General features: G+C 42.2%; 2 protein-coding genes across 4 annotated transcripts in view; one reads left to right on the top strand and one right to left on the bottom strand.

The window, feature by feature from the left end:
* DCUN1D2 (defective in cullin neddylation 1 domain containing 2) overlaps positions 1–19044 on the bottom strand; it is a 28685-nt gene extending 9641 nt beyond the window's left edge. The window contains exons 1-4 of one of the 3 annotated variants that reach the window (XM_063459641.1): positions 18946–19044; positions 14476–14692; positions 4494–4662; positions 1718–1848 (exon numbers count right to left, since the gene is read on the bottom strand). In XM_063459641.1, the coding sequence (XP_063315711.1) occupies positions 1718–1848; positions 4494–4662; positions 14476–14692; positions 18946–18948 (520 nt within the window). In that variant the 5' untranslated portion in view covers positions 18949–19044. Of the gene's footprint in view, positions 1–1717; positions 1849–4493; positions 4663–14475; positions 14693–17633; positions 17828–18045; positions 18905–18945 lie in introns of those variants that run through there. The other 2 variants (XM_063459652.1, XM_063459660.1) reach the window with 2 other exon arrangements.
* Positions 19045–19410: 366 nt separating this feature from the next.
* Positions 19411–27579, top strand: part of TMCO3 (transmembrane and coiled-coil domains 3) — a 50736-nt gene continuing 42567 nt past the window's right edge. The window contains exons 1-4 of the mRNA XM_063459575.1: positions 19411–19790; positions 22766–23314; positions 24667–24846; positions 25600–25785. Of these exons, the coding sequence (XP_063315645.1) occupies positions 22871–23314; positions 24667–24846; positions 25600–25785 (810 nt within the window). The 5' untranslated portion in view covers positions 19411–19790; positions 22766–22870. The remainder of the gene's footprint in view (positions 19791–22765; positions 23315–24666; positions 24847–25599; positions 25786–27579) is intronic.

Here is a 27579-nt window from a genome sequence, read left to right as displayed (position 1 = left end):
TTTGCAGTACTGAAGTGTATAATGTATTGTTATAATTCACTAGATGATAAACTTTCTTGTGACTATTTAATTTTAAAATGGAATTGAATACTACTGGTGTGCATTGAGCTCTATTCTTTTGTATTTACCATGGCCAGTAAGGAAGCATCCCTTACCATAATTTGCACCCATTTGTTTTATTTTTTTTGGTTTGGTTGACATACGTCTGTGCATAACAATAAACTTCTGTAATGAAGTAGAAGAAAGAAGCAGTATTGTGGAAAATACCTATATACATAGAACAAACAGATTTGTCGGATTTGTACAACTTCCAAATATGCTAATAATTTTCTTCTATTAATTGTCCTTCAATATGGTGTGAAAGAAAAGAGCAGAAATAGTGGAGAATTCCAATAGTTTATTTATTGTATTTGTGTTCTTTTATTTTATATCAGCTGGAGGATCACTATGTTGAAGCACAGTTAATAGTAAAAAAAAAAAAACACAAAAAAAACCAACTAAGGATATTTAGAAGCGGTACTCATAAGACAAAGCATTTCTGTGTGTTCTGAATATAATTTTCTCCTGGCAATGGGGTGTGAGCACACTGAAATGTGCATTGGGCTTTCCTTTGTCATTTTTCACTTTTACACATCATGGGTAGCACTTTGTATACTCCCCTTTGAGTTCATTTACTTTTTGTATTCCGAGGGAAATTTGGTGCAGGTAAGGACTTGCTTTATGTGGTGATGAGGTAAATAGTGACAATATAGGAATTGTTTTCTCTATTGGGGATTTTTACTTTTCATTCCTTTATTACGCTATGAGTAGCATTCCTTTCAACTCCCCTTACATGCTCCACTTGTCCCTTGAGACCACTATTTAGCCATTTTTGGCTGTGATTTTAGGGATCCTCTCTTTCTTTCCCAGACTCTCGATTTCTCCGGATTAGGGAGATTTTCATATGATGTTGAGTTGACTTTCTTGCTCTACTTGTTCTAGCATGAATTAGATCCTTTAAAATATAAAATAGCTATTTGCCACTTTACCAAATAGTTTTGTTGGAGCACCGATTTAGTTTTTTGGGTCCTTCTATACTGAAAGACTCTAGTGAAGCGACTATACTAGGCTTTCCCAAACTCCGGCCCTCCAGATGTTGCTGAACTACAACTCCCATGATTCTCAGCCCAACTATTTCATTCATAGAATCATGGGAGTTGCAGTTCAGCAACATCTGGAGGGCCAGAGTTTGAGGAAGCATGGACAATACACACTGCGTGTTAACGTACCCTAGAGCCCTTTTGGGGACATTATGTACTTAGGAGAAGATATTATAGGGTGGTAATCATCCTTACCATTTATCTCCTTGGTTTCCCCAGTCTTTGTCCCCTTAGATACAATCTTATTATCACTTAATTTTGAGCTACTTTCTTTAGTTTCTAATAAAAGTTAGTGTTGTTTGCTACTACCATTCTCTACTGTGCTCCCTTCCTGTTACTTCCTCTACTTGGTGGGAGAGGTTACTGGGATTTTTTGTTTTCCATGTGATTATTATTTAAGGTCTGCTACTTGCAGTAAATCTGCCTCCAAATATGGGGTGTCTGTGTGCAATGCATGCACCCCCTTAGCTCACCTCTGTGGCTTGCAAGTTTACCCATCAGTGCCTTTGAGGATTGACAAATTGACAGAATATATAACAAACATCATGCAGTTGAATAATCGTAGCCAATGTACATACCAAGGCCTTTTTGACCAGGATTTTTTGCAAAATTAAATGTAAACTGATAAAAGTCTTTGAACTTCAGAGGGTCCTTGAGTTCTTGTTCTAATCGTGGTAGCTGAGCTCTTAATTTTTCTGTGCTGTCACACCTGCCAAAAGACAACGGTACATTTACATTTATCAGTCTATGTATCTACTGACATGTACATTAAATACCAGTGAAACATATTATGCAAAAAAGTTCTTTATATTCTGAGACAAGTGCATTTTTTTATATGTTCCTTTTTCAGTGTTTCACATACCCTTGAAGTCTCTGAAAACACACCATTACACAGTCCTGACGTAGACATTTTTTCCCCTCTGTATATATCTCTATGATAAAACCAAAACAAAACACCTATTTAACTAAAGAGGGAGTAATGAAGATTGCTCCGATATAATTTCAAATTAGCAACTGGATTACAGACTTAGTACAGTACTGCACTGCAAAGTACCTTCTTTGTCATATGTAGAAACAATTTCATAATTGTAAAGTTGATGCTAAGGCACCCTGCAGACACACTCAGCTCTGAAAGTGGCTTAGAACTGCAGCAGAAACTTAGAGCTGCCAATCAGCTCCAAACGAGAGTTATGGTTACCTGTGTTAATTTTATTCAAGCACATACAACCTGGGACAATCTTTCTGTCCTTCAAGGATACAGCTGAGCTATGGACTGTGCATGCACAGACTGTGGCTCTGCCAGGAACTGAACTTAGCCTGGTTCATTCAACGCTGAACTGGAATATGTGTGAATTGAAAGAATTATGGCTGCAATTAGTTTACACATTACAGAGTGGTTAAACTTACCCTATGTGATCAATTGGAACTGTTCTAGGGATAGACTTTTTATCCTACAAACCACTGGTGTACAGAAGTTTAGGAACTGTTATGATTTATGGTGTCAGGAGTGCCGTTGCATAGGATGATTGGAATTGCTCTTAAACAGATAGCAGATATACTGTCACCGTGATCAGCCTATATGCAGCCTAGTTGACGGTCTAGTGTAACTAAGTATGTTTCCAGACAGCCACTAGAGGTACTTCCGGAATCCAAACGAACCTTTGGTCCGTTATCTGACGCTGGACGTCTTCACGCTCTGCATGAAGTCATCCAGCGTCAGATTTCTCCCCCATAGGAAAGCATTAAATAATGCTTTCCTATGGGAAAATCCTAATGCGAGCGCAGTCATTGCCACGCATGTGCATTAGATCTCCCCTGCCATCTGACATCGGCAGGGGAGAAGCGTGGTCAAGCCTGACCCAGCACCGATTCAGGTAAGTGACTGAAGGGGTTGGTAGCACCTACAGTCTCCCGGGAGGGGGGCAATGCATGAGCCTATAGTGCCAGGAAAACGGGTTTGTTTTCCTGCCACTATAGAATCCCTTTAATGAAACTTAAATGGGGCACTACACTGACTAAACAAAAATAGATCAAAATGATAACATTCATGTACTTAATTATGCGTTTTTTCATGGGGCTGGACTTTTTGGTATGTCCAATCACAAACTACCCAATGCAGCTCAATGAGAAGTTTTAGCAAGGCAGGTGCTTGGGGCAATTGCTGCCTCTTGAGTTGAGCTAAGCAACCAATAAATCAGTCAGGAACAACAGGTTAAGGTAAGTAAAGCTCACCCCCCTCGCCCTTAGACTCTAGCAGCAATGGCACAGTCAGGGGTGATTGCAAACTATGCGCAATCTCCAGACTGTGACAGAGCTGCTATAATTGGTTTTGGGAGACAACAACTAAGCACGAGCAGGGACCTTACATATTTGTATTTTTTTTTTTATGTAAGTGTTTCCTTAAAGCTCACAGAGCAATACCTTCACATTAACCAATAATGTTTTAATTGGACCTATCAAGTTAAAGGGACACTATAGGCACAAAACATTAGCTTTATGAAGCATTTTTGGTGTGTAGATCATGTCCCTGCAGTCTCACTGCTCAATTCTCTGTCATTTAGGAGTTAAATCACTTTGTTTATGCAGCCCTAGTCACCTCGCCCAGCGTGTGACTTGCACAGCCTTCCTAAACGCTTCCTGTAAAGAGTAATTAAATGTTTACACTTCCTGTATTGCACATTGTTTTATTTAGAATTTCTTTTCTCCTGTACTGTTATTAGCTTGCTATGCCCTGCCAGAGCCTCTTGTGTGTGATTTAAGTTCAATTTGCAGAGCAGGAGATACAAAGTTATAAAATAAGTTAAACAGTGTGGTTAATACTGCATATACAATAACAACAGTGATTTAGCTCCCAAATGGCAGATAGTTGAGAAATGAGACTGCAGGGGCTTGACCTATACACCATAATTGCTTCATTAAGCGAAAGTTGATTTGGTGCTTAGTGTCCCTTTAAATACATTGTTTGGGAGGACTTCACTGTTGCTTTTGTACGTGTGTGTAAACTGTATTGTTAGTTTTAACCAAACACTGAGGTATATGTTTACAATTAAATAGCAATCGTGATAATAAAACGCAATATTATTGAGAAAATAGTAGGTAAATAATTGTAAATTGTTGGGAAATGGGAAAAAGTGGGTGAAGAAGGAAAACTGGTAGCAGTGTTTCCCAAATGGTAAAAGCATTTTATGCAGGGAACAATAGAAATTCTGAGTGGCTTTTAAATGGAATGGCACTGCTGACACTATCGCTATTACAGCAGGCTGTAATGGTTGTGATTTTTGGACTGTTCCTTTAAGTAAAAAAAATATAATTTGATCAGAGTATAACAAGATTAGTTATCAGTGTTCTACTCACCCAAGTTCTGTCATTCCATCTATGAACTCCTTTTTAGTGAATTCACATTGTGTAGCTGCCCTGAATTTCCAAGCAATCACTAATACACTGGTGCTAGCTGGATCCAGGTGTAAATCATCACAGAACAACTGAATTCCATCTATGCCTATTTTATTTTCATCCTGTGGATCTAAACAGAAAATACAATTGAAGAAAACAAAAAATGCCATGCAAGAGCAGTTTCACGTGTTATACATGGTTTACTACACAGACAATCAAAATGAACCCATTACACATCTAAATGAAGAGAAATACCATCATTTTGTCATCAACAAACAATTTAAAAAGCTACTCCAAACACCTAAAGCACTTTAGCTTGCGTAAGTGCTTCATATGTGAAGGGTGTTCTCTTATTCAGGTTACAAAAAGTGCAGGTTAACCTGGTTAGACGACCAGTTATGTTATTTCCTTGCTGTTTCCCTCAGTGCCACTGATCTCAAGAGGCAGCAATTGCTCAGAGTACCTGCCTTGCAAAGACTTCTCATTGAGCTGCATTGGGTAGTCTGTGATTGGCCAGCCACAGAAAATCTTTATTCTTCAAGAAAATAAATAGCACAACCAAAAGCTAACCTGAAACTATATGTTGCACTTTGAAGGATCACTTCAAGCACCATGACTACTTTATTGATTTGAAGAGGTACTGGTACCTGGAGTCTGTACATGCAGCATTACACTATGAAACACTGGATATGTGGAGTTTAACCCCCTCTGCTGGCAGAAGTGTAACAACATCTGGCTATGCATTGGGACTTCTTTAGTCAGTCCACAGCAATAGTTCTGTGTGCCTCATGTATCAGACAGCTTTATTTTATTCGTTGGGATGGGCTTTTTTGTGGTTTGAGTACCGAGTTAACATGTTTGTGGTGAGTACCTAAGCAGGTCAAATACATCAAGCAGAATTAACAATTTAGTAGATATATCAAAGAAACATTTTTTTTTCTGCATGTTTCCTTTCAGCATATAGATTAAAAAAAAACAAACAAAAAAACACTATCTTGCAGACCGGCAGTCTATAGCCCTTCCTTTTTTCCCCAGTGCATAGTCTCTCAGTCGGGAAGTACACCACTCAGAGGCTTCTCATTGACAAACCTCTGTGATAAATCTGTCAGCAATTTCAACGTTCCTATTCTTATCAATGAGATGTAATGCAGCTCATTGAGAAAGGGTAAATGCAGGTGCACAAGCACAGCGTGCCTGCCACTTTTGCTATGTGAAGTGAACAGAACTAGAAGAAAACCTAGTAAAACTTTTACAAATTGTCAAATGACAGATTCCAAAAACATAAAGCCCTTCAGCAAGCTGAAGTGATTTTTGTAAGTGGAGTGTTCCCTTAAGATCTTTAAGAAAAAAAGGTATACTGTTCTTAAAAAAATAAATAAAGGCAAATCATTGATTATAGGGCTGTAGTATATGCATCTGCACCGCAAACTCAATACATTGTATAACTCGTTCTGCCAATTTGTGCTACAATGTAATTACTGGACCCACCATTGTGACATGCTAAAAGAACGAAACTGGCTATCGCTGGAATCCAGACGCACCCTTCATCTTTCCAGCCTTGTGTTTAAGATCTTTTCTAAGAAGCTCCCGCCCTACCTGAGCAGAATGCTCTCCTCGGCTGTTCCCACCTCCTATAACCTTCAATCCAGTACCAGCACTTTATTTAGTCTACTTCAATACAAAAAGAAAGCAGCCCGATCCTCCTCCTCCTACAGAGCGTCGCAATTGTGGAACGACCTCCTGCACACTTTAAAATGTTCCCCGAGCCTAAAGTCCTTTAAGAGACCCCTCTCTACATACCTCAAAACAGAATGCACGTGTCATGGTTGATTATATATTTCCTACCTGTTCTATGTTAACTTTTGTATATATTGTGTATTAATATTGTACCATAATTTATCAATGCAATGTTTTGTGGACCCTGGACATACTTGAAAACGAGAGAAATCTCAATGCATCTTTCCTGGTAAAATATTATACACACACACACAGTGGGACTCGGTTTACAAATTTAATGCGTTCTCCGTGATGTTTCTTATTTCAAAAAAATGTGTAAACCGAAACACAGTTTCCCATAGTAAAGCAATGAAAACCAATGAATTCGTTCTGGAAGTCAGAAAAAAGTCAAAATGAGCTGGCATGGAAACCAACCCACAATGCAGAACACACAATAAAATGCATGCAAACAATGAAGCTCAGCTCCCAACCTTTCCACAGCTTGAGAAATGCACCAAAAAGTCCCCAAACAACTGCAAACAATTTCCAGAATGGCTCCAAAACTCAATGCAAAAGCTGCTCCAACACCTCCACACTCGACGCCACGTGCTACCCACAAGCTCCAGCATGCAGGGGGCGGTGCTATAAACCTCCCATGTGCAGTGCATCATGGGGAAACTTGCTTTGTATTGTGAAAAAATGTGTAAACCGAGGCATTATTTTCAATGGATTTTCATTTGTAAACCGAAAATTATGTTAACTGAGGCGTTTGTAAACCGAGGTCCCTGTGTGTGTGTGTATATATATACATACATACATACATATACACACACACACACACACACACTTTCACCAGCTCCCAAAATCAGCACTAATTTTGAAACACAGTATGACCTCCATTTAGTTAGTTTAGATCAGCATTTCAAATGAAATGTTAGAAAAACCTTTCAAATTAGTTATCTACAAAAATCCCCATGGACCTTAACAGTGACTTATGTAGATAGATAATTTAAAAAGTTTTTCTAGCAGTTTGATAATTTGAAATGCTGATCAAAGCCAGTTAGAGTGAGGCCTGTGTTCCTAGGGCCGGCGCTTCCTATAGGCGACTTAGGCAGGGGTGCCGCCAGGAGCGGCGGCCCCACTCATGCTGCAGCCGCCTGAGCGCTCTATAGAGAGCCTCAGGTAGCTGCAGCACTGCCCGAGCCGGCACGTCCATGAGGGCGCACCGGCCCAGGGGAGCAAGATATGAGGGATCAGAAGGAGGGAAGCGCACAGCACTCCCTCCTGACACTCCCTCAGTGTAGCGTGGCCGAGCTCCGGTCCAGTCCGCCGTATAGGAGCATCCATTTCCTGTACCCGGCTGGACTGACCGGAAGTGCTCACTAAGTGAGCAGTTCCTGTCACTCCGGCCAGGTACAAGAAACAGAAACTCCTGTACCGCAGCTTGTCATCGCTACACAAGGTATGAGAGGAGGCTAAATTAAACAGGGGGGGGAGAGACCACTGAGGAAGGTGGAGGAGGAGAGACCTCTATAGGAGGGAGGGAGGGCGGGAGAGGAGGAGAGACCTCTATGGGAGGGAGGGGGGAGGGATGAGGAGAGAGACCACTAAGCAACAGGGGGGGGGAGGAGAGACCACTAGGCATGGGGGGGGGGGTGAGGAGAGACCACTAGGCAAGGGGGGGGGGTGAGGAGAGACCACTAGGCAAGGGGGAGGGAAGAGGAGAGACCACTAGGCAAGGGTGGGGGGGATGAGGAGAGACCACTAAGCAAGGGTGGGGGGCATGAGGAGAGACCACTAAGCAAGGGTGGGGGGGGGATGAGGAGAGACCACTAAGGGAGGGGGAGGGGATGAGGAGAGACCACAAAGGGAGGGGGAGGGGATGAGGAGAGACCACAAAGGGAGGGGGAGGGGATGAGGAGAGACCACAAAGGGAGGGGGAGGGGATGAGGAGAGACCACAAAGGGAGGGGGAGGGCAGAGGAGAGACCACAAAGGGAGGGGGAGGGCGGAGGAGAGACCACAAAGGGAGGGGGAGGGCGGAGGAGAGACCACAAAGGGAGGGGGAGGGCGGAGGAGAGACCACAAAGGGAGGGGGAGGGCGGAGGAGAGACCACAAAGGGAGGGGGAGGGCGGAGGAGAGACCACAAAGGGAGGGGGAGGGCGGAGGAGAGACCACAAAGGGAGGGGGAGGGCGGAGGAGAGACCACAAAGGGAGGGGGAGGGCGGAGGAGAGACCACAAAGGGAGGGGGAGGGCGGAGGAGAGACCACAAAGGGAGGGGGAGGGCGGAGGAGAGACCACAAAGGGAGGGGGAGGGCGGAGGAGAGACCACAAAGGGAGGGGGAGGGCGGAGGAGAGACCACAAAGGGAGGGGGAGGGCGGAGGAGAGACCACAAAGGGAGGGGGAGGGCGGAGGAGAGACCACAAAGGGAGGGGGAGGGCGGAGGAGAGACCACAAAGGGAGGGGGAGGGCGGAGGAGAGACCACAAAGGGAGGGGGAGGGCGGAGGAGAGACCACAAAGGGAGGGGGAGGGCGGAGGAGAGACCACAAAGGGAGGGGGAGGGCGGAGGAGAGACCACAAAGGGAGGGGGAGGGCGGAGGAGAGACCACAAAGGGAGGGGGAGGGCGGAGGAGAGACCACAAAGGGAGGGGGAGGGCGGAGGAGAGACCACAAAGGGAGGGGGAGGGCGGAGGAGAGACCACAAAGGGAGGGGGAGGGCGGAGGAGAGACCACAAAGGGAGGGGGAGGGCGGAGGAGAGACCACAAAGGGAGGGGGAGGGCGGAGGAGAGACCACAAAGGGAGGGGGAGGGCGGAGGAGAGACCACAAAGGGAGGGGGAGGGCGGAGGAGAGACCACAAAGGGAGGGGGAGGGCGGAGGAGAGACCACTAAGGGAGGGGGAGGGCGGAGGAGAGACCACTAAGGGAGGGGGAGGGCGGAGGAGAGACCACTAAGGGAGGGGGAGGGTGGAGGAGAGACCACTAAGGGAGGGGGAGGGTGGAGGAAAGACCACTAAGGGGAGTGGAGAGACCACTAAGGGGAGTAGAGAGACCACTAAGGGGAGTAGAGAGACCACTAAGGGTGGGGGGGGGGGGGTAGGAGAGACAACTAATGGAAAGGGAGGGGGGGTAGAGACCGCTTAGGGGGGGCAGAGGAGAGCAGAGAGCACTAATATGGAGAGGATAGATCACTAATGGAAAGGGGTGGGGAGAAGAAGAGAGTACACTAATGGAAAGGGGTGGGGAGAAGAAGAGAGTACACTAAGGGACAGGGGAGGAGAGACCACTAAGGGACAGGGGAGAGCACTAGGAGACAGGAGGGGAGAGCAGTAAGGGACAAGAGGGGAGAGAGGCTGAGGAAGGGGGAAAGAGAAGCACAAAGGGCTCAGCCCTTATCCTACCCCACAAACTCTCTTTCACACTACACACACAATGCTTCCCTATAAAAACACAAACACACCATGCTTCCCTTACACACATTGACAGAAACACACACACACACACACACACACACAGCATCCCTTACACACACAGAAAAACACAATACATCCCTTATACACAAACACACACTGCTTTCTATCCCTTACAAAAACACACTGCATCACCTAAACAAACTGGTATCCCTATACAGTACATTCCATAAGCACACACTTTAGATTGTCTACACTAACACGTAACACATAAAACATCCTCTACACCAGGCATGTCAAACTCAAAGTCTAGCACGGGCCACATGAACAAGGTTTAAGATTACGTGGGCCACAAAAGCCAAAACCTTAAATTTTCATTGAAACTTAGGTTTATTTCGAAAAAAGTACAGTATAAAAAAAACAAACAAAAAAAAAACAGCATCCCCCTCTACTAAATCCCAGCACCCCTCTCTAGCCAACAAGCAGACTCCACTCACATTGCTGCTGTCAGTATGCGACTCCGGAGTCCGGCCTCCTGTATACCCCAAATGGCGATATCCGCACCCTGTGCCAAATCTGATCCTCCCGCTACTTCTTGAAACCCTGTGAAGGTGGAGCACGTCAATGTCACGTCGGAAAGTGACGTGGCGTTGCGTGCCTCCATGCACCTCCAGGCAGCCAATGCAACACTGACCAACACACATTTTCTTAATTGCTCCCTACCTTTGGGAGCCAATGTGGAGCCTCTCCCTGGGGTCCAGTGGGGGTCTTCTATCTGCTCCTCACTGCTCCCTCCCGCGCAGTTTAGTGTTGCCGGCAAAGGACGCCATATTCCAGCGCCTGGCTTCACTACAGACGGCGCGTGAGGGAGCAGGAACACAGCTCCCTCGCTGGCCCTCCTCCCCGGCTGGGTAAGTTTCAGCAGAGTAGGCACCTGCAATGTGGGGAAAGCAGGTGCCTACTTTGCTTTAACACCAAGCACGTACTTGCGGCTCGCTGGGCGGCAAAGATGTCCATTGTGGGTCACATGTGGCCCGCGAGTTTGACATTCTTGCCCTACACACTTCACTCTCTGTGAGCGAACTCATAGGTAGACCTTATAGACATACTCACTGTCAGGCCCTGGGGGCCCAGACCTTGAGCTGTGCAAGGGGCCCCAGAAATTGGAGCTGCTTCTCGTTCCACCAGAACATTGAATTTTGTGACCATTTACAAACAACCGCCCGAGGGCCCGTTCTAAACCAGACCAGTGGAGCTAGAGCCCATCATCATCCTCATCTGGTAAGTAGGCAATCTAGTATATTATTCGTGGCACTAATCTCTAATTTAACTCACATTAAAGTGACACTATAGTCCCCAGAACCACTGCAGCTTAATGTAGTGGTTCTGGTGTCTATAGCCTGTCCCTGCAGGCTTTTTAATGTAAACACACACTGTGTGCAGCACTGGCGTTCGTTCATATGGCAGATGGGGGAAATCATTGCACCGGCCCTGTGTGTTCCTAAGGTTCCTTCACTAAATCAAACATTTCTTAGTGATATAAATAAGTAGAAATAGTTGTTTGGAATGTGAGCTTGATTAGTACATACCATACAAGGTTACAGAAGTACAGTTGGTTACATTATGTATTTCCTACACTTAGATTTCATTTTTAAATGCCAACTCCTTGCTTTCTTTTAGATTCTGGGTCCCCTTTTTCAAAGGCACTAAAGGCATCCAGACCACTTCTTCTCAATGTGGTGGCATGGGTGCAGTAGCCTTTAGTTTTAACCCTAAAAAGTAAATTATTGCAGTTTTGTAGAAACTGTAACAATTCTATTGCAGGATTAAATACACCTCTAGTGACCGTCTTCTGGATAGCAGTTAGAGGCACTTCACCTGTAAGAATTGAGTCAGATTGTTCTCAATCAAACTCTCCTAGATAGCATTAGACTGGTGCTGCATGGCGATTTGCCACACACACACTCTGTGGGGAAACATTAGAATGGAGTTCATCTTAATAATCTCAGCCAGGGAGGCACAATGGCTATAGCGAAGACTAAACAGGTCATTAATACATGTACCTGCAGTCTGAAATCATTTGGCTCCTCACTGTTTAGTAGACATGCCTCCTACGCGCGGCATAGCGAGTAGGAGCATGAGGAAGTTTTTAACCTTCCTCATGCTAATATGGGAGTAATATTGACCTCCATAGAGTGTGGAGGGAGAATGGGGGCATTTATGAAGTTGCGGGGAGCACATCTCCTCGCCATTTCTATTTTTACATCTTACAAGGAGGGAGCTGTGAGCCGGTAGTTCCCTCCTTGTAATTAACTAAACGAATAAACGAAGACAGAATTGACCATGTTTTTGTCATTTATATTTGTTCATTCGTCTTTCTGACAAATTAACAAATAGTCGGAATTCAGACAATTGTGAATTCCCAAGTGTTCAACTGGGCATCTGCGCAAATTTCACAGTGCGAGCTTGTGTGGGCAGATTAAGCCCAAGTGTACACCTCATCCGCAGGGAACACTAAAATGGCAGCGCTTTACAAAAAAAAAAAAAAAAAAAAAAGGTGAAAATGGAGAATAAAATGTAGAGGAATCAGGAAGGGGGTTTAAAAAACAAAAACAAAAAACAAAAACAAAAAAAATACAACCAAAATGGATGCAGCCATGACAGTGCCGCTTTAAAGTAGTAAACACCTTGAATTGCTGTCAGCAGTGCAACGGACCTGCCATACAAAAGTAAATATAATCAAGCCATGTGCTATCAATGTAGAGACATAGCACTGCTACAATGAATGACTACATTTTTTAAATAAAGTTTTCAAGCAAACATAAAAATTAAATGTACATAAAAAGTATTTTGGCAAGGAGCTGCAGCAACTTGAACCCATCAGCCACCAACAATGCTTTTGAGGGTAAGCAAAGCAGTATCAAAGACAAGATTGTACAAGCAACTTTATAGAGTTTAATACATTGTTTCGTGTGAAGATTACATTTATATGTTAAATGTTAAACAGCAATTTGTGGATACATAGTATTAGAATTAGTCATGACAGTCGTACGCCAATTATTAGACTTTTTAAAGATCTTTCATTTCTCATTGGCGCAGGTTATATCCAAAAAGGTGAATTAAAAAAGAAAAACAACTTGTTTATTTTTGTGATGATACTGCTTTTTAAAGCATTACATAAAGATCAGTATTATTGACCAAAATGTAATCTCGTATACGAAAACACTAGTGTCAGGGTCAACTACAGAATGACTCAAAATACAATTAAAAGGAAGACTCCAAACACCATAAAATGTTCCGATTGCATAAGCCTGCCCTTTTCCCCTTGAATGATAGAGGAAGTTATATAACCTTCTTGTGACATTTTCCAACCCTTTCGCAGGATTCACAAAACTGTTTATGAGACTGTCAGTCAAAGGGACACTATAGTCACCCAGACCACTTCAACTCATTGAAGTGGTCTGGGCACAGTGTCGTTATTGCACTTAGTGCTGCAATGTAAAACATTGCAATTTTAGAGAAACTAAGCACTAAGACAGCTTCTAGAGTGGGGAGCTATACATACAGCTTTGTATTCCTACCACTATAGTAGCCCTTTAACAGCAATCACTGCACTCTATGGAAGTTCCACTCATCAGATCGGAAGAACAGACCTTCAGCTGGGAGCTGAACTACATATCGGCATGTGGACGTCCGCTACTTCACCATAAGTGAAACCTCTTCCTGGTCTAGTTTTTTAAATGTAATTATGTGACTATCAGTATTAATGGGGAAGACGCCGTCATATCAATTGTAGTGGCTATGGTGCAAAGCCATTTTGTTAAAACTGATTTCTCACCAGTTGTTTCAGCTGATCATTTCCATTTGGATTGAAATGAAAATGGTAGTGTTGAAGTGTGAATTCCACATTACCAATCTGGATGTAGCAAGGGCAGTTCTGGAAGCTGAAAAAAGCATTGGTGTTGTCAAACCATTCCCTAATAATTTGACAAAATTAAGGAAATAAAAATGGGCATTACCCATAGCCCTATAACCACAAGACTGACCAGTGTTTATATTTAGAGTGCACTTTTTCAAAGGGGTTTCATTTATAGCCTGGTTGGTCCGCCAAGTAAGACGGTTACTCTAACCTTTGCCCTATTGGGCATTATTCTTTACATCCTTTTTTAATATAGATTTTTAGCTCTCAACCCTAATTTCCATGCCCCCTCTGAAGTCACAGCAGCCGACGCATGGACCAATTGAAAGCTTCTCATAAAAAACAAAAACAAACTTTAATTGGATAGTTTAGCCGAGGAAAAAGAAGCTGGGGAGGGAGCAAGCCAGATTAAATTTAAAAAAAATTATAATTAATAGATGGAATCGGGAGGAGCGAGGGGACATCCAGGCTTTCCCTTGCAGTCTCTGACAACAAACGGAAAATATGCACAGAATTGACTGCTGGGGGTGCAACTTGCCTCCAGCACAGAAGTGCAAATTACTCTGGGTGTGCAGTGTTACAAGCAGAAACACATCAAAACTCATACCAGCATGACCACTTCAAAAAGCAGAACCTGCCATGGTGGTTGGAGTAACCCTTTAAGCATTGTTTGTGTTTTCTTGTAATTTCCTTGCAATTAATTTAACATGATCTACTTATTTTGCAGGTAAATCAGTCAAGCGGATAAGATCAGGTGGTACAGCCAAGCAGCATTCCATGCTTTATTTTGGTGTGAGATAGATATATATATATACACACATATACACACACACACACACACCAATTTCATGCTAAATAATAACACAAATCTGTGTATAGATAAAAACAATTCCTTACCTTTGTACCGGTTATACAATTGTTCTAGTTTCTTTTTGTCTACTGTACTTTTCATTGATTCTTTGCAGTACAAGGTTGTGTTCTGGAAGTAGTTGTCCGTGGCGAGTTCTAATTTCCAGTCATTCTGAGTTAAGCAGTATATTGCAGTCCTTTCCCCAGCCTGGGTAAATGCCATAAACTGCCGAACCTTGTCCTTCTGAGACGATTTAAGTTTATGCTTTGGGATGTAAAAGAAGCAGCAGAAGTTGTTTCAGCATTGTACTTATGCGTTTTTTATTCATAACAATGATTTAGTTCTCTCTTGAAGTGAACATGCTTCATATCAGCATAAGATGGCAAAGCTTTGTTCTTCTGAGCTTAAAATACCTTATCTGCAAACTCAAAGGAAAGCATCTCTATATCGCCTTTAAAACAAGCCATTTTTTTTACTGTAGTAAACAGATACAGATATTTATATCCTACAAAAATTGAAGAAAATCACATTTGGCGTCATCATTCCAAGCATGATAATACTGAAGACAGCTACTGCTTATCATAAAGAAGCATTGGATTAAATACTTCTCTATGAAAGCTTTAGTTTGGAAGAACATAATGATTACCGGGCATGTATCTTCGATCCTCTATGGGAATCATTGGACTGGACATAGATCAGTAAAACTAGTGATTTAAGAGTACGTGAATAAGCTAACGAGAAGGAACTGTATTTTATGTGCTGGATTAAAGTCAATTGAACAGTCCTTCCCCCCCCCCCCCCTTTTTTTTTTAAAGGAGAGCCCATAATCTAAACCAATAAAAGGAAGATGTATATTAATTTAACCATACCGGAGACACGGTAGTTACATAAATTACAATGTGCAAATACACATGGCTATTTAAAATAGTAAAAAGATTTTTGTCAGAGATGATACACATGACATTGCAGAGCCCAACATTTTCAAATACCCATTTAGGCAATATTTGTCATTTGAAGTGTTGTACAGGAAAAAAACAAAAAGAGCAAAGGATCAATCTTAGAGATACACATGGTGTTATTTACACATCTAGAATTTCCCTTTATTTATGCTAACAAAGATACACTACAGTGCAGTCTTCAAAAAAATTATTTAGTAAAAAAAAGGAGGGACAGGAAAGAAAAACATGGAGAAAACACAATGCATAGTCTGGCTTTAGATATATATTTTTTTTTACCCAAACACCAGTGCAGAGTCCCTGCTGTCAATATAATAAAATGTTAATAAAGCATCATTCTTTAATTTATAGGTAAAGTGGCACTTCACAAAAAGGTGGTATGTGTGGATTAACTAGAATGATTTGTTTGTTTATATTTGGTTGTGTAGTTACATGCTATACAAAGATTTATCAATGATAAGAATGCAATAAGTAGATGCTATCAAGAAGAGGGAGCAGTTTATAGATAATCAGGAAGCTGATATATTGCAAATAGCAAAACCCACATTTTGGGTACAGCGTGAGCAAAAATCTAAAAACAACCCAAAAGTTAAGTAGAGACACAAGACATTATTTATTTTCACAAGGGGCAAAATGTTAGGGCAGAATGCTGCAAACTCACTGCCTTAGTTTTAATCCAGATGATAATTGGGCGAAGAAACAACTCTACTATAAGAATAAAGAGAGTTCTGTATCTTCAACATGACAACAGGCCTCCTAAAATGATGACAGGCTATAACTTCACAATTCATTGCCTCGAGTTATTCCCCAAGAGTACCCAGGGGCAGTATACTGAGTAGCGATGCTGGGTATGAAAGCCTAATGTATGGAGGACACATTTAGCTGCATGTTACCTCCAGGACGTGACCTTTTTGACATGGGGGATGATAATTTTGTGCATGAACTTCAATGTTGTGTAGTATCTTCTGAAGAGTCTATTGTGGGCCCACTATATTAAGGCACGCCTTCCATCATCCTGAAGCTTGAAATTAGTTGTCAAACACACCAGAGATCTAATATGGAAAATTCTCTAACAAAAAGGTAAAACATGTTTTTTGGTGTGTCCAGTGGTGCTTTCCAGGGCTTAGCCAAATAAGGTGATAAAGGTCTGGACAAAGTAGCAATAATAAAGAGAGGAAATTATGTATCTAGGCTAGGATAACCCCCACAGACTCAAGGGTTAGGGAAGCAGAAATTTATGATAATCCAAAAGGAGAGAGTAAGTAGGACAAGAGAGTGATTGCCTCTCACACCATACTTAACCAAGTAGGAAACAGGATCATAGAAATTATCTTAGAAACCCTTGCCCATAAAGCATTGCACTGTGAGCGTAAGTAATTTCCTGGTTTGGAGACAACATATTGCAGAAGCGGCAAAGCATGTGGATTTGCAACAAATGTAGAAACTTAAAGGGCGAGGAATGTTTTTAAATATTTTATAAGTACTGTTTTTTTCGTTTCGTAATTTTAGCATTTATATAACACATGAAAAAAATGAATGGGTCAGCTTTAATGGGTAACCTTTAAGTTTTACATTGTCCCATAAGATGCTAAATTAAGTATGCAGCACAAGCAGAGTTAAAATAAATCTAGAACCAAAACAAAATAAATACTTAAAAGTATTGCTTCACTGCTTAGTGAAAAAGAAAAAATCTAAAAAAAGAGATCATAGTAATATAAATAAATAAATAAAAAGAGAAACCCCAAACAACAGTTTTGAACATCGTGCTGGAGAACTTGTGACTGAGCGAGGAGTGTAATTCCATTTTTTATAAAATGACAAGTATGGTACAAAACTGTTTTTGCAAAGTTTTAAGTTAAATATGAGGACTTCATTTTATCAAAACTTTTCCCCCTTAAATTCACTATTCATGTTTTACTGCATTCTTAATTGCTGCTATTAATACATTGTAAGATGGATCCATGTCCCATATTTTGTGGGAGGAAACTTGAAGACAAAACCATGGTGTAAAATTAGGCATTGGAATGCATGTCAGCTATGCAGCTGTATTTGTTATTATGAAATAACACGGTATTTTCAGTGTAAGTTACTGCTGTATGTAGCCTATCAAAATCTATGATAAATCACAAAAAACTAGTGTTGAACACACTGTTTTAATATCTGCAGTGAAACCCAAAAGCAAAAATAACTAACCACAAGGATACATTCCCCACAAGTGTTTACAAGAAGGAAAAAAAGGTTCAGAATACCTTTCGAATTCCTGGGTGCTCTGACACGCATTTAAAGCAAGTTCTACATTGGACACTGCTGCTGTACCTTTTATCAATGCTTCTTTGTATGTACACACAGGACAAAATTACTTTGTGTTGGTCAAATGACTCTGGAACGTGTAATAATAATAACAAGCAGGAAATAAAACGCAAACAAGACCAGACCAAACAAACATAACCAGCCCATCAGGCCAGTAGAATTTGGGAGGAGTGGCTCTCATTGGGTAGAATGACTGGACAAAAATAGAGTATGCTACTTATCAAGTGAAAACAAGTTATATATTGAAAAAGCACACACTGTACTACTATAGCCATTCACTACTTAACATTCTAGAGAAGAAAAAAATAAATATATAGCAAAACACAACATGCTTCACCTGTAGAGATTTACCTATGTTTCTTTTGGTTGACAGCAAAGCAATCCCCACGGTTGAAACTAGTGAAACAGCCAGGAAGATATGAGAGGCTGTCCCCCAGCACAGCTATCATCCAATCTACACACCTAACTGTATCCCAAAAAAGGCAAAGTGTGTGCTGCCTGTGACAGCTCTCAAAATACCAGCAACTCCCCCTCCTCCTGCTGGCAATCCCCTTATGCCTCAGCTGTGTCATCCAGCAAGTAGCTCCCCTTGTAGGGTGCAAGCACACAGGGAAGAAGACATGGCAGCAAACTGAGCTATATCTTAGCCACAGAGACAGATCTCCAGCTGTGGGAGGACTACATCTCCCATGGTCATGGGAGATTAGTTCTCCAACAGACGTAGATTGACCTGTTTGGCCAGGTCTGAGTGTTGGATTGTTCATTGTGGTATTAAGTGACTGATTTTAGGGAAGGATTTGACAGGGGCTCACATGAAGCAGTGACCTGCTGGGTCCCTTATGGCCAACTTGTGAAACTCCTGCCCCCAGGACATTACTTATCTAGAGATGCTCAGCCACACATGGGATGGCTGAGCGTCATAGGGAGGTGTAGTCCACATCAGATGGACTACCACAGGTTAGCCAGCACTGTGCTCCTTACACCGGGCACCTTTATTAGGCCTATCAGTGAGCCTGCCTGCCCTGCAGACTGGGGGTTCTGGGGTCCCCAATATTGGTGTTAGTGGGGGCAGCAGGTAAAGTTTGGCCCCTCCTATCACCCCGGGTGTGTGTGTGCTGTCCTGCCGGTGACCTTCCGGCTGTACACAGACACTGCTCGGGGCTCCATGGTCCTCCCCTGACCCCCGGTAACCCTGGGCGGGCTGCACATCCCCCGGGCTTTACACCTGCCCCCCACACTCCCAGCACCTACCATTTTATCACCAGCGGATCATACAATTTCACAGTTCAGAGGTGGCGGCCGCGCATGCGCAGTGCCAGTCCTTTACCCCCGCCCATCACAGGACAGGCCGCCCGGGGCATGCCGGGAGTTGTAGTGTCTCCCACAAACTGGAGATTGAGTGAGAGGAGCTCTGAGACCCCCCGCAGGACCCCAGTGTAAGGCATTATACCGCTTGGTCGCCATACTGCACAGGGGCAATGCCCCCACTATCTCTGCCGGTCAGTCTGCCCTGGCTCGAGTTTGCCGTTAATTTATTGTATAAGAGTCCGTGCTGCTCGCACTCATAGTGTAATGTACGCGCCAGGCAGCTGCCATGCACAGCCTGGTAATAACCCCGCCTCCCGAGCACAGCTACACTACATCTCCCTCGGGCCCCGCGCGGCGCCATCTGATGATAATAATAACAGAGCTGTAAACACAAAGACGCCCGCTGCTCGTGCCAACTGTCTGCGCTCCACCGGCCATTTTAGCGAAGCTCAGCTGTGCGCAAGTCAATAGACCTTGGTCTCCAGAGCAATGGCTGCCAACGCCGAAGCTCAACGCTGTGCACGGGAGACATTGTTAGTGAGAGTAGGTGTGCCGCTCTGAGCGGTGTTTAGAACTCTGCCAGGAGCGCTGTGTGCTGGGCTGGCTGCTGCTGCTGTTCTGCGAGCTGTGTGTTACCTGATGACGTTGGCAGTCTGTAGGAAAGGTAAAGGTCCGGGAGTGACAGTGACAATGTGGCCACAAGGAAGCAGCGCCTGGCCGGGGACTAGCCAGCTCTCTGTGCCCACTGCCTGCATTGGCCATCAATAGGGGGGCTTCACCAACAGAGGGTGAGTGTGTATAGATAGCCTGGAATTATCAAACATTCATCCTTACTACATATCTGTCTTCATTATTATTATTATTGATTTACAGCATCCTGTTCACAACATGCAGCTAGGAGGAGCACCCACTGAGTTCACCTACACACAGCTGCAAACATACATACATAGCTTCATTGACTAAATATTTCTAAATGAATGCTTCTTTATAGTTATCAAATATGTATTTGAGACATGTGAAAACTATATTTCAACATCTCTTTATCCTGCAACAATCATTACAAACTCGGTTTCCTGGCACTTAACATAAAACAGAGAAAAGAAGACATTAAACATTGTTTCTATATTTCCCGTGTATTTGACTTTGTCTGACCTGGATTATATTGACATTTGGTAAATCTTTACTATAGATTTGAAAGAAACCGAAAGAACAGAACAAAAGATTTTCAAGATTTTTTTATTCACTTGTTTCAATTCCAGAGACTGGTAACAGTTCACCTTTAAAGTAAAACTAAAAAAATATTACAAATGAGGGCTTAACAGCATATTGCCTACACAACTACACACAGGAATAAAAATGTTAATTATCGATAACATCAAGCTTATATTTATTAGTACCTAAAAACAAAATCGGTGTTTGAACATTAAAAAAAAACATGTCGTACAGCAGAGATTAATCCATACAAATATTTGAAAAATATAACATAAGCCTTGAAATTTAAAAACAAGAAATTCAACTTAAAAATTGTACTGAGTACTCAGTGTACTCACTGGTACTCAGTGTTTGTGACCTACTAAAAAAAAGTGGCTACTATAAAAGACTGAACACACCCCATTTGAAATACCTTGGGTTGTCTACTATTGCAAATGGTATGCCATCATGAGGTCTCAAAGGCAATGGAACTAATCTGGCGAATTTCAATGTGTATAAACTGTAAAATGTAACATGCTATATTTGACCCTGTAACTTCCCAAAACACCATAAAACTTGTACATAAGGGGTACTGTTTTACACGTGAGACATCGCTGAATACAAATATGTGTATTTTATTGCAGTAAAAGCAAACCGTATTATGACATTCAAAGTTAAAATGTCATGTAGAACAAAAAAAATTTAATGTATTTTCTCCTATTTTTTTTATTTTATTCATATTAAATTATATTTCATAGGTTAATATTTGATGTTAAATGAAATTATATATAATAAGTGTGGGTGCACTTAATATGAAAATGTAAAATTACGGTTGAACAGACATCGTCAAATTCCAGGTTTTGTTTGTTTTGTTTAGATCACAATGTGTACATTTGGCTCAGTCCTTAAGGGGTTAAGGTAATGGAGAACACGTGATAATAACATTTCAAATCTTCAAAGTTACTTAAAATCTCCTATCTGGAGCAAATAAATCCCCATATTTATTTTCTTAAGATATATGATTTAAAGGGACATTACAGGCACCAAAGCAACCATAGCTTATAGGGAGACTATAGTCACCATATCATCTACAGCTTAACCCCTTAAGGACCAAACATCTGGAATAAAAGGGAATCATGACATGTCACACATGTCATGTGTACTTAAGGGGTGAGACACTATAGTCACCCAGACCACTTCAGCTCTGGGTGCCAGGTCCCCCAGGTTTTAACGATGTCCCTGTTTCCTTTAGACCTGCCCACTGCCTGCTGACATAATCAGAAGTGGTGGCCGGATCCAATCACAATGCTTCCCCATAGGATTGGCTAAGACTGACAAGGAGGCAGATCAGGGGCAGAGACAGCACAATTCAAACACAGCCCTGGCCAATCAGCATCTCCTCATAGAGATGGATTGAATCAATTAATCTTTATGAGGAAAGTTCAGTGTCTGCATGCAGAGGGAGGAGACACTGTTTGGATGCATTTTAGGCAGCCATGACCCAAGAAGGATCTCTAGCAGCCATCTGAGGAGTGGCCAGTGAAGTTATCACTAGGCTGTAATGTAAACACTGCATTTTCTCTGAAAAGTCAATGTTTACAGCAAAAAGCCTGAAGGTAATGATCCTACTCACCAGAACAAATTCAATAACCTGTAGTTGGTCAGGTGACTATAGTGCCCCTTGATTCAAAGCATCTCCATGAGGAGGTCCTGATTGGCCAAAATAGCATTTGGCCCGCCCCGTGCCGATTTTAGAAATTTTGATGATGTCACAAAGGGGACGGAGCCAGCCCCGGCGGACTCGCCCGGCACTGTAAAGAAGGTGAGTTTTAAACTTTTATAAGAGGGGGGCAAGCCACCTAAATGGTGGATTTAGCACTATAGGGTCAGGAATATATGTTTGTGTTCCTGACCCTATAGTGATCCTTTAATTAAAGGCTTACTCCAGGCACCATGACATTTTCAGTGATTGAGTCTGTATGTGCATCATTTCACTTGGAAATGCTGCACACATGCAGTTCAATTTCTCTGCTGCCAAAGGTTCTCGACTGGCTAATATAAATTCTGTGCAAATTTGAATATACAGAATCTAATTCATTGTCTGAGAGCAGTCAAGTGACGCTTTCAGGCAGAGAACGAGTTGCAGGATCGCAATGCGACGTATGCAGCTGTGCAGAAGCCAGTGGAGATCCAGCACCCAGCAGGACCACGTAAGTGGGCAAAATATTGTAAATGGAGCCAGAATACATCATAACCATTACAGCGAGCTGTAGTCATTATGATGGTTGGAGTAACCTTTTAAGATGTTATCTTCATGACATACTCAAATAGTAATATAAAGTGACAGAGCCACTTTAATTAGAATATGTAAGTTAGCTGTAAATGTTTTTATTAATTCTTAATGAAAATACATTTGAGCAGATGTAGGTAGTTATTAAAACAATTTTAAACTGACAGCCATAAAGGAATGTTTAGCTCATCTGTCTCACTTTTAACATTTTGTATTTCAAACTTGTAAAAAATATTTATTTTACTGGTGAAACAATTTTAACTTTTACACATTTTCTTTTAGGATGCGAAATCCAAGCCATGCACAGGCTAAAGACGGGGTCTGTGCAAAAGTCTTTGTTTTGGTATAACGTTTACCAGTAGCTTAGTGCTTTATGGTGAAAGAGCTATGCAGTTTTGCATCGTGTGGGTCTTAGCCCTGCATATATTATTCCAGCCAGCACAGTTGGCAGAGCATGATGGAGTTGCAAAGCATGCCATAAAGCTGCATCGGGGAAAGGGCGCCGGCGCCACAGCCAGCCAGCGAAAGGAATGGCTTCTCAACAACTGCCGGAAATTGTCAGGTCTCCTTCACCAGAAGAATATAGTGCTGAACAAGCTAAAAAATGCTATCAAAGCTGTGGAAAAAGACCCAGGGCTTCTGCCCGAAGAGAAGTTATTTCAAGTGCACACATTTGAAATTTTCCAGAAGGAATTGAATGAGAGTGAAAACTCTGTGTTTCAGGCTGTTCATGGGCTGCGCAGAGCTTTGCAAGGTGATTACAAAGATGTGGTCAACATGAAGGAAAGCAGTAGACAGAGACTGGAAGCATTAAGAGAAGCAGCCATCAAGGTTCGTTGAATTTACATATTATTGGATTGTAAGTGTTTTTTTGTTTGTGTATAAAAGAAGAAGCTTCAGGGACAAGAAATGTTTCCATTCTTCTCATATTGGCATTTGGGCATATTCAGTGATAAATAATGTTGTCTGGAATCTGAATGTGCAGTGTTGAAATTCTGCATATACAGAGTTGAACCCTTCTTCTGCCAAAGTTGTAACTCCACCTCCGGTAGCGTCATTGGGGCTTCATTAGCCGGACAACAAGAGGTCTGGGCTGACTAATGTGAATACTGTGCAGCCAGTGGCAGTGGGAGATTTTACATTTCTTAAGTGATTTATTTGTTTTCTTTCACTTTATACACAATCACTGAACGTGAAATTTGCATACACTACAGTTATTGGTTCAGACATGTTTCCCATATTTAGTAAGAATTTGTATGAGCTTTATTGCTCAGTTCAACATATATTTTTTTAACTATGTGTTGTTCATCTAATCATTCCCTGTAATTTCACAATCCAGTTTAGTCCAGGTACAGCCAGGACATAATTGCAGGCTAGGAGGAGAATAGAAAAATTGTTTCACCCATCCCCCCCGTCTTTCACCATCATGTTCAATGTCCGAAAAGAGACGCATTTACTGTATAACTATGAATGACAGGGAGCCAAGATGGAGGCGCCCAGTTCCAGTGTAGAAGTAAATACAACAGTGTGGATAACATTTCATTTTGTTTTGAAGACCTCACAAACATATGTGCTAAATATAGGGGATATATAATCATAATGTTAAAATTCCTGGCACGTGACAGTTTCCCTGTAAGTGGTAGAGAACCACTGGTTTGGATGGGTGCAGCATTTTATTAGACAAACTCTGAAGAAGTGCATATATAGATCATGACAAAGTGGAAATGGTGGTGAATGGGCATTTTGGAAACTCTGATTTGTTGACAATATATGTACCTTGGGTAGTATAGAACGTTTTACAGACAAGAAGTATTGTTTTAAATTAAATCATAAAAGATGAACATGAGCAGGATTCAAGTTGGCATTCTGAAGAGCACATTGGATAAATAAGGTTAGTTGGACAGGGTAATTTGGTATGAACTGCAAAGGGGAAAGACATAGAGCAGAGATCTGAGTTTTTGATACCTAAGTTTGTAGCTAAAACTTGGTTCAGCTTGACTGGAGGATAAACCAATGTACCTCTGAATTCAACTTCCCTGTTTTCCACACCGAGACATCGAGAGTAGCTGTGGCATGAAGCAGTATGAAATATAACGGGATAACATAAGTTTTAAAGATTAGCTGATTTATGACTAAACCCTTTATCTTTTCCAAATGCCTAATATTCCATATGCTTTGCACAGGAAGAGAAGGAATATGTAGAACTTCTTGCAGCTGAGAAACATCAAGTTGAAGCACTTAAGAATATGCAACATCAGAACAAAAGCCTGTCCATGATTGATGCCATTCTTGAAGAAGTCAGGAAAGCAGCTGATCGGCTGGAAGAGGAGATTGAAGACCATGCTTTTGATGACAATAAGTCTGTAAGAATACTTGTGCTTTGGATACTCAAATCTCTGTTCTAAGTGTTGGATTGCCTTTTACAAGTAATACTGTAAACATGCAAAGAGCTTAGGAAATAGACTGGTGTGGCCCCCTCAGCCCTGCACTGTCTCCATTGCTGCTTGGCTTAGCAAGGAAGGGTTAGGCTGAGCAGAAGCCGCAGGGAGGTCCTACTAGCAGCCAGGGGCCCTAGTTAACTGGTAAAGCTCAAATAAACAGTTTAGCCAGGGCAAGGCGCTCCAATACGCATAACTATTTCAAAGAGTTGAGATGGTTATCATACCCGGAGTGTTCCTTTAATTAGGACCGCATGGGAGGGAAGGAGGCAGGGGAGCGATAGTGCCACGAATACAGCTTTGTATTCATTGCACTATAGTATTCCTTTAAGAACCAGCCACACATGTGCACATCTGTCCAATCACAGACTTCTCAATAACTGTATTGCAGCTCATTGACAAACATGTGCAAAGCAAATGTCCCCTCTTTTAAATATACCACAGAGCTAAACTAGAAGGTAGAAACCTCTACCGGCTGTCAGATAGCCATGGGGGTGTAATGATTCATTTAGAAAAGTGATAATTTCTATTGAAAACTGCATTTATAAATTTCATTAAAAAGATTGGAAAAGAGCATAAACTCTTTACATATAAAGCACTTTAGCAAGCTGAAGTGCTTTATGTGTTTGGAGTGTTTGTTTAACTGTGTACGTTTTCTCACATCTTGACTCCATCCAGATACGAGGTGTGAATGTGGAAGCAGTTCTAAGAGTGGAAGAAGATGCAGTTAAAAGGAATAACTCACAGCAACATGTGGAGGATGACTTGGGGCTGAGCATGCTCATTGACTCTCAGAATAACCAGTATATACTGACAAAGCCCAGAGATTCAACTATACCCCGTGCTGACCACCACTTTATAAAGGTAAAGCCTATCAGGCTTGATTTATTTTCAGTAAGTCAGTCATATCATGTTATTGGTCAAAGAATAATAACTTTTTTTTGTTTTAGGCTATTTAATAAAAGGGATACTATAATCACAAGTACAACTACAGCTTATTGTATTTGTTCTGGTGAGTATAATCATTTCCTTTAGGCTTTTTTGCCGTAAACCCAGTTTTTTCAAAGAAAAGGCAGTGTTTACATTACAGCCTAGTGATAAGATGGCTACTAGGGGCAGTGTAGCCCTTTAGATGGCTTCATGGGGCAGTGCAGCACAGTGAGCAGCACTGCCATTCAGTGTCTCCGCCCTCTGCATGGAGATACTGAAGTTACCTCATAGAGATGCATTGATTTCATGCATCTCTATGAGGAGATGCTGATTGGCCAGGGCTGTGTTTGGCTTGTGTTGGCTCTGCCACTGATCTGCCTCTTTGGCAGTCTCAGCCAATCCAATGCTTTCCTATGGGAAAGCACTTCTGATGATATCAACCAAGCAGGCAGATCAGGAGCAGAGCCTGGAATAAAAGTAAGATTTTACTATATTTAGGGGAGCGGGGGGGGGGGGGGGGGGGGAGGGGCAAATACATGTTTGTGTTCCTGACCCTATTGTGTTACTTTAAATTATATTAAATTTCTTCCACTGCATTTGTCATGTTATGTATGAACATTGTCGGATTTACCCTCCTTGCTGCCTCTTGGTCAGTTTCCTCAATAAGCCCTCTGGAGTCCCTTCATTTACACATGTATTTTAATGCCTATATTAATATTTTATATTTTGCTTATAATATATATATATATATATATATATATATATATATATTCATAACATTTGATAACACACATATATTAATATACTTTAATGCCTACATATATGCACAATTTAAAGATATTGATTTTTTTTAAATGAAAACTTTTGCCTTTGTGAAGACTCGTGCATACTCATGCACACATGCACTGACCCGTGCCGACACGCACACAGTGTTAATTTCATTGACTAGCAATTTTAGTCAGGTTCAGTTGTCTAAAATGTTGGCGATTTTAGTCGACTAAAACTAGACTAAAAATAAAACTATTCAGCTGACTAAAATATGACTGACTAAAACTAAATTGAAATTTGGGAGAATGAGACACATGAGGAGGCTGGGAGAATGAGACACATGAGGAGGCTGGGAGAATGAGACACATGAGGAGGCTGGGAGAATGAGACACATGAGGAGGCTGGGAGAATGAGACACATGAGGAGGCTGGGAGAATGAGACACATGAGGAGGCTGGGAGAATGAGACACATGAGGAGGCTGGGAGAATGAGACACATGAGGAGGCTGGGAGAATGAGACACATGAGGAGGCTGGGAGAATGAGACACATGAGGAGGCTGGGAGAATGAGACACATGAGGAGGCTGGGAGAATGAGACACATGAGGAGGCTGGGAGAATGAGACACATGAGGAGGCTGGGAGAATGAGACACATGAGGAGGCTGGGAGAATGAGACACATGAGGAGGCTGGGAGAATGAGACACATGAGGAGGCTGGGAGAATGAGACACATGAGGAGGCTGGGAGAATGAGACACATGAGGAGGCTGGGAGAATGAGACACATGAGGAGGCTGGGAGAATGAGACACATGAGGGGGCTGGGAGAATGAGACACATGAGGGGGCTGGGAGAATGAGACACATGAGGGGGCTGGGAGAATGAGACACATGAGGGGGCTGGGAGAATGAGACACATGAGGGGGCTGGGAGAATGAGACACATGAGGAGGCTGGGAGAATGAG

Source organism: Pelobates fuscus, chromosome 1 (assembly GCF_036172605.1).
Source record: "Pelobates fuscus isolate aPelFus1 chromosome 1, aPelFus1.pri, whole genome shotgun sequence".
In the NCBI taxonomy this organism is placed as follows: Eukaryota; Metazoa; Chordata; class Amphibia; order Anura; family Pelobatidae; genus Pelobates; species Pelobates fuscus.
Note: the sequence above shows the minus strand (reverse complement) of the source record. Positions and strands in the feature narration are given on the sequence as shown.